The sequence below is a fragment of the Xyrauchen texanus genome, chromosome 16 (genome assembly GCF_025860055.1).
Source record: "Xyrauchen texanus isolate HMW12.3.18 chromosome 16, RBS_HiC_50CHRs, whole genome shotgun sequence".
Taxonomy (NCBI): domain Eukaryota; kingdom Metazoa; phylum Chordata; class Actinopteri; order Cypriniformes; family Catostomidae; genus Xyrauchen; species Xyrauchen texanus.
In genome coordinates this window covers 33,211,547-33,219,664 of record NC_068291.1, presented here as the reverse complement: position 1 = coordinate 33,219,664, position 8,118 = coordinate 33,211,547, and the positions used below count along the sequence as shown (strand labels likewise).

At 38.4% G+C, this 8,118-nt stretch overlaps 1 protein-coding gene across 1 annotated transcript in view; it reads left to right on the top strand.

Moving 5' to 3' along the window:
* The first annotated feature begins 450 nt into the window (after positions 1 to 450).
* The window catches only part of LOC127656624 (regulator of G-protein signaling 7), a 75,063-nt gene continuing 67,395 nt past the window's right edge, over positions 451 to 8,118 (top strand). Inside the window, exons 1-2 of the mRNA XM_052145036.1 lie at positions 451 to 617; positions 1,337 to 1,460. Of these exons, the coding sequence (XP_052000996.1) occupies positions 1,383 to 1,460 (78 nt within the window). The 5' untranslated portion in view covers positions 451 to 617; positions 1,337 to 1,382. The remainder of the gene's footprint in view (positions 618 to 1,336; positions 1,461 to 8,118) is intronic.

Below are 8,118 nucleotides of genomic sequence, written 5' to 3'. Positions count from 1 at the left end.
TTAAGCAAATTAAACTTTTTTTATGCACAAATTTTGTTCTGCCACATATTACCACCACTGCAATATATACACTGCAATATATACACTGCAATATATACCTGCAATGTACCTTCAATGCATGTGTGTATATATATATATATATATATATATATATATATATATATATATATATATATATATATATATATATATATACACACACACACACACACACATCTAACCAATCGTAATAATACTAGTAATAATAATAATAATAATAGGCCAATAACCTAATAACAACAACAATAATAATGTATAATAATAATAACAATAACAATAATTGCTTAATGGTGATGACTGAAAAAATACATGATATAAAATGCCAAATCCCACCAAGTAAAAAACATTTCTTTCGTGAAGGCTCCAGGATTGGTTCAAGGTTGGATGCGCGTGCCCTTGTCTCTGGCGCGTGCCCCGTCCTTCAGTAGAATCCCTGCGCGCGATAACGCGTCAGAATCAACCAAAAGAATCTTTAATTTTTCCAATGAATTGTACGTCTAAAAGCTGATGAATTGCACGGGAGATTGATCCTTTTTGGATCGCGGATTCATATATTGGTGGAGACGGGCGTGTTTGAGGTGAGAGTGAAAACAAGTGATGTGCCTTATGTTTGTCTTGTGCATTTTACTGTTGATGCCAGGTTTCTGGGAGACTCGTGCAAGGGCTGCAGTTCCGCCAGAGGAGCTGTCTGTGGTTCTGAAAGGATCGGGTGTCTGTGCAAGACTTCATTTTTGGTTAAACGAAAACTCGTTTCATGCTTCCTTTTCTAGCGGATTGAAACAAAATAAGACTGTAAATCAACCATAACATAGCATAAAGCGGTCGCATGCATGACAAGGTGGCGCAAGGTGGAACTGTGTTTTGCATTTAATTGTCTGTCCCACCAATCCAACAAAAACTGTGAACCATGGATGTCTATGACAAAATGTTACATTGTTTACTTAATCTGTAATCTGTTCATGAAGGAATTCTTAGCCTACAAATTCAAACCTTGAGTGGGAAATCATGCAACAGCAAAATAATTTTAAGAAAGCCACATTTAATTATAATACAAATGATATCAATACATTTTGGCATTCACATAGACTTTCTTGGTCTAAAGCATGGTTGGATTTAAAGAAAACTTAAACGACAAAAAAACGACTGAAAAAACTTCTACACTTCTGCACTGGTATTGTAGCATTATAAATGTACAGAATGCATTTATTTGTGTCCAGTAATATGCAGAATCACACCGATTTGGTTATCACAAACATGTGTATTGTTCTTTGCTGAGTGACCCCTTTCTCTCCATCAGGTTTAAAGATCCACTGGAGTAGCTTTTTTCTTTGAGGTTTTGAACCATGGCAAAGAACAACAGCCTCCATCCGAACAGCAATGGAGAGATTGACGACTCGCCAAACATGTTGGTTTACAGAAAGGTAGGACTATTGGTTTCCTGAAAATTTTCTGAAGAGATTCTTTAGTTTGAGAAATACAAGTTTAGTTGTGATGGTTGGTTTCTGTGGTGGTTGCTTCATTAAATTTACAAAAATAATTTGTTAAAGCTAGAATAATGTGGGGAATTTTCTTCTGAGTGTAGTTTTTGGGTAAAATAATGTCTGAAATCGATGGAAATGTTGTAGGGGTGACCGGGGCAAGTTGGCACACTGGAGCTTGCTATAACAGTAAATAGCTTTTCAGCAAAATACAAACAGTTAAAGAGTTATGAAGCACAAAATTATTCCTGAAACCATCAATTTGACCAACAGAAAACATATGACACATGAAAATGCCATTGACACACAGTTTAACCATTTGGTTAAAATCTGTCTTCATAACATAGTGTAATATCATAATATAGTCAAACTCATGCCATCCCAGATGTGTCTGACTTTCTTGCTTCTGCTGAACCCAAACAAAGTTATTTAAAGAATATCTCAGCTCTATAGGTTCATACAACGCAAGCGAATGGTGGACAGAACCTTGAAGGTCCGAAAGCACATAAAGGCAGCATAAAAGTAATACATACGACTCCAGTGGTTAAATCCATATCTTTAGAAGAAATATGATAGGTGTGGGTGAGAAACAGATCAATATTTAAGTCCTTTTTTTTTACTATAAATTCTCCTTCCTGCCCAGTGGGTGGTGATATGCATGCTGATTTTGAATCACCAAAAGCAAAGTGAAAGTGAAAGTGGAGATTTATAGTAAAATACTAAATATTTATGAATTACCGGTACTTTTATGTGCTTTTTGGAGATTCAAAGTTCTGGCCACCATTCACTTGCCTTGTAGGGACCAACAGAGCTGAGATATTCTTCAAATAATCTTAATTTGTGTTCATCAGAAGAAAGATGGCATGAGAGTAAATAAATAGATAATTTTCATTTTTGGGTGAACTGTATGCCAGTGTGGCTTCACTGTGTTCACTTGTTTACCCAACAACTACTACATATGATCATATTGGAATATTCGTTTAGAGGATAAAATTAACAAAAATAACAATTGACAACTTTTGCCCATGTGAAAACTAGTCCTGGTCTTATCTGTACAAGTTACATTGTCGGGCGTTTTCATCTGGAGCAATATAGGGGATAAAAAAACGTTTTCACTCCCTCTCAATCCCCCACTTTTTCTCTCCCTTACTTATGATTACTAATTTGCTCTTCACTGCTTGAGTGTAAGTCATTTGTGTTGCTGATTGAGAACTAGCATCTGTCATGATGGCTGAGAGCTACTAACTTGACCATTTGCCCTATATGGTGACTCAGAGGGGAAACGTTACATTTTCAAGAAGCCATTATCACGTAATTCAAATACTTGCGCTGCAAATGACAGTTTCAATCATGGTCAGTCGTTGTGCCATTAATTAGTGGCCTGCTTAAATGAGGTCTGATGATGAATCAGGAATCAGAGTGACTCCCTGTGATGAATTTATAATTTCTGTTTTTATGCTCAGCCTACATAATAATGTTTTAAAATGACTTTTAAAGTTGGAGTGAATTGCCATTTGCAAGCAATTTTACTTTCGCAATGTGCTGTATTTCAGAGTGAAAAATTATATTCAACGAGAACAAATGTGAGGCTAGACATATTTTATTTGGGAAAAGTGAATGTCATATATCAGAATTCAGACAGACCTGAATATGCGTTTGCTTAAACAATGCATTACCCAAACATTATCCAAAATTTGAGAATGGAAAGAAGAAGAGGAATGGAGAGAGAAGAGGAATAGAATCAAGGCATGACCCAGACCGGATTTAAACTCGGGTTCCCATGAGCACAACTGATATTATTATGTTGCAAGCAAACTCACTACATTCTATGCCACTGCTCTGACATAAATAACTTTTTATGTTGACTTTAATAGACCCACAAACCAAATTTTAAACCGGAATTTAGGAGTTGTGACCCTATCTCCAGTGTGATTACAGCAATTATGTCCTGTTTCCTGCACAAGCTTGCCATTTCTCCTGAGAATGTTCAATTTCAATCTGTTCTCTCAGGTGCTGCTGAAATATGTTGTCAGAACATGCCAGTCAAATATAGAGACAGTAAATCACTCTTCTATCAGAGGCTCCAGGATTCTCCTTCAGGACTTATTTCTTCCTTCTTTCAATTTACTTCTTTCACCCTTCAGTTGATTTTCACATTTGCTCTAGGCCGGTTCAGTCCTATTAGGAGTGCTGTGCTGTGGTAATGCAGGGAGAAGCTCTCTGTGACTGCAGTTAGAGATACTGTGACTCTTTCCTCCACACCACAAGACATTAACTGACGCAATTCAGAACTAATAACTACTGGCCAGTCCCTTATTGCAGGCCTTTTTTAAGAGATCTGAAAGAGCTGAATAGATTTATGAAGGCTCTTAGGCAGATCAGTCTAGTAAAGTTCCTCCTAAATGCCATTTATTTTGAAGCTTGATCTTGGAACCAAATAAGATGTTGTCACTAGACTATATTATTACATAAAAACATATACTAAGTGGGCTTTTTTGGATTTTCCAACAAGGTTGAAAGAACAGGGTTCATTTTTTTTAATTGCACTGTTCAAAGGCCTGTTGCTAATTGTGAATGTGAGGTCTTTATTTGCTCTATTTTATATTTATTTTCCATTTACTGTTGATCAGTGAGGATCCACCTAGTCACTTTCTCAAAGATGTCCAATATAAGATGTGCTTCTTGTGGTAACATATAAATTAACTGGTTTTATTCAGTTAAAGTAAAAAATATGAATTAATATGACTGAATCATTAGATCAGGTAGAAGAAGACCCTTATGGTAACAAGTGTAGGTTACCATAAACAACTGAATGCTTACATTGCTATTAAAATAGCAAATAAAACGACAATAAAAATGACACTCAATGACATTGCCATAAAGAACTCATCCAAAGCACATAAAATAAAGCAGGTAATAGGCATTAATGTATGCGTGTTCTGTTAACTCTGGAGTTTGGTGCATAAATTTGTTCTAATTTAGTATGAACAGATGCAATATTTAGGCTTGGTTGCCCACCCATGAGTATGTATTTAGTTGGTGAAGGAAAAGAGGGAAATATAATGAGGAATTTAGAGTAAAATTGGCTTGGACATGTTAAATAATAAAGTGCACTCTGTGTAACTGAGAATGGTCCCCAGTACTCAAGCATAGGATGCTATAACAAACTTGAGGGAAAACTATTGGGTGCATGTGAACAAACCAAAACCAAAAGACTCTTTAACTTTAAAGTGTAACTCTCAGCTTTCTTCTTGAAAAAAAGAAAGAAAAAGAAAACGTTTAGTATGTTTTTTTAAGTGATTTGAATTAGGGGGACACTAAAAATGTCCTCATAAACCACATTTATACCATAATACCTTTTGTAATTACCAGTTTGTAACCTAAAAATGTCCGCGTAAACAACTCAAACCTAAACACAAACCCGCACACACACACAGAGAGAGAGAGAGAGAGAGAGAGAGAGAGAGAGAATGCTAAATGAGTAAGTGTACCTGGTGTCTGTTACATAGCATTCAGAGGTGATGGAGAAAGATGAGTCATATGTCTCGGCAAAAATAAAGCCTTCAGCTTGATAGCTACGCAGTTTTATATGGAAGATGCTGTTTCCTCCCCCCAAAGCCTGTATTACACATTTAAACTACAAAGCAATTACCTTTGAAGGTTTGTCTTCTATGTGTCCAGTTGTCCATTGACCAACAGGCATCTGTTCAGATGTAGAACTTAATGAACCTTTTTTAAAACCCCTGTCCTTAAAGGAATAGTTCACTCAAATGTATTTTTAGCTCTATAGGTCCATACAATGCAAGTGAATGGGTGCCAAAACTTTGAAGCTCCAAAAATCACACAGGTCATCAAAAAAGTAATCCATGTGACTTCAGTGGTTTAATCAATGTCTGCAGAAGCGATTTGATAGGTGTGGATGAGAAAAAGATCAATATTTTAGACCATTTTTACTATATATTCTCCCACCTGATCAGTCAATCTCCACTTTCACTTTCACATTCTTCTTCTTGTGTTTTTGGTGATTAACATTCTTCATGCATATGCCCCCAACTGGGAAGAATTTCTATCAAAAATTGACTATTGATCTGTTTCTCACCCAACCTATAACATCACTTTTGACGATATGGATTTAACCTCTGGAGTCTTGTGGATTTAACCTCTGGAGTCTTATGGATTACTTTTATGCTGCATGACGTACATCCTTGCCAGCAGGTCTTCCCCACCTTCTCGGACCTGGGAGGGAGACAAGGGGAGGGAAAAACAACAAAAAAAGAGAGGGAAAGGACAACACAGAGTGACAGCAAGAGAGAGAGAGGAGAGAGAGAGAAGAAAAAACGTACTCGCCGGTTCTCTGATATGCCGTAGCCTAGTTGGTCACCCCTCCACCCTCTAGTGGATGACAGTCGCTCCTCCCCAGGTGGATCGGAGGCAGTCCTCTGGCCCCTGGTGGACGAAATGCCCCGCCACATTTTGGTGGCCAGTAGAGGTCTCCTCTGCCCCTGGCAGCGGTTCACCTGCTTCAGGTGATCGGTAGTGAGCCCCTCCCCTCGCGGTCGGTGGTCGTTCCTCCGCTTTCAGGTGGCTGGGCTTCTCTGTCCCCCCGTTGATGGCCGAGACTGCTCCTTTGGGGTGGATGATAGTGGCGAGTACTCTACTATGGTGTATCCCTCCTCCTTCCCGTGCTTCGGCACCAATGAAATGGGGTAAATGGGAAAGGATGAGGCCAGAATAGGCTTGACAATATAAATAATAATTTAATGATTAACTTAAAACAAAAACACACAAACATAAACACATACTGAGCAGCTGCCTGTCGCTCTCTCTCAAACTGCCGCCTCTGGCTTTATCCCTTTCGTCGGCTTGATTAGCCTGATTAGGGGCCATGCGTGCATCATCATCACGGCCCGGCCCCACTCTCCTCCTTGCCACACTGGCTTTGTATGCGGCCACTCAATGACTTGCTAGCTCGAGTTTTTGTTTGTAGCCTGATCAAATCTTTCTGTTTTGATCTTTTAATCTTTAATCTCTGCCAATTTTCAGCATGTATTGTTTTTTTCTGCATTATTCTCTTATCGTGTTTCAACTGCGTGCATTTATCCGTGTGCATCCACTTTCTATTTTTGTTGTGATTAATTTGTGTGCATTTTACCATGTGCATCCATTTTCTTCTCACGGATTATTGCATTGATCCCAAAGCACCACTTATCAAGAACCACCATAACAACAAACGATTGCGTGAGGGATTCACATAGATCTCAAACCACGCTGCCCAAGAAGGACCACAAAAACAAACAATTGCGGTAAGTCATGGCATCACATATTATTGCTTCTTGCATTGCATGCCACATGTTTATGATAGCTTCATCCGTCAGCAGTGAGGGATTTACATGTGATAAATTTAAGGAATTAGAGTAGATTAATGAGTTAGAGACAAATATTTGAATGGTAGTGGAGGTCAGTGAGAAAGAGAAACCTGTATATGTTGTTTTGTATCTGGGTAGTACAGCAAGCAACACACACACCTCGGTTCCAGCTGTAAAGCCCCTGCAGCAGGGCGTTTCAGTGCCGTCTTGGCAGCAAAGGGCAAAAGCAATACCACTCTGTTATATGCTCTGGTACCCTCCCTGCTCATTGTGGTGATGTGGTTTACAGTATATTAGTGTTGCTAAATGGCTGAGTGGTGTCCTCAGAATAGCATAGGATTTATAGACAATTAGATGAGTTTTTGGGGTAGACCTGACCTGCTAAAGAGAGATGGACTATATCCCTCCTGGGAAGGTGCCACCCTCCTCTCTAGTAATTTGGCTCATAGACTTAATAGTGATAATCTTTGATTAACTGGGGTCCAGGTCAGGAAGCAGACACACTGGCTAATCCGAACGTCTCCTAGCTGACTTAAGTCATCACACAGGTCACATAAACTACAACACACAGAGACTGTATCACCTAGATATCATATAGAGACTGTGTCTGTTCCCCAAACTACCAGACAAAAAAAAGCTACCAAACTTGAAAATAACAAAAAGATTGAAGATAAACATCATATAAAGGTAGGACTACTAAATAAAAAATCGATTTCATCCAAAGCACTAATTGTAAATGAAATTATTACAGATTATAATTTAGATTTGCTCTGTTTGACTGAAATCTGGCTTAAATGTTTAAATGAGTCTATTCCCCAAGGTTATTGTTATAAACATGAGCCTCACCTGAAAGGTCGAGGAGGAGGTTTTGCCACAATTTACTGTGAGTTATTCAGAGATCAGTTCAATTCTTTTGAACTGATAATGTATAAAGATGCAATATGTAAAGTTTTTCATGTAATATTTGCCATTGTTTTGCCAATGTGTGAAAGCAACTTAAAAAATGAGCCCTTCACGGACTTCCTAGGTTGCCTATTAAAGCCTGTAGACTGATTTTCATACGAAGGGAGCAGGTCGCTTTGGCCGAGAAAATCCAATAGATGTGACAATTATGCGCTCTTCCGAGAGCCTTGCCTGAGACAATAGCTTCTCTTCCACTATTCAACAGCGCCAACAGACAGTCTGCAACTCTAAGTAACGTTATCTTAGAGATGGAATCCAGCAAACATCCGGTT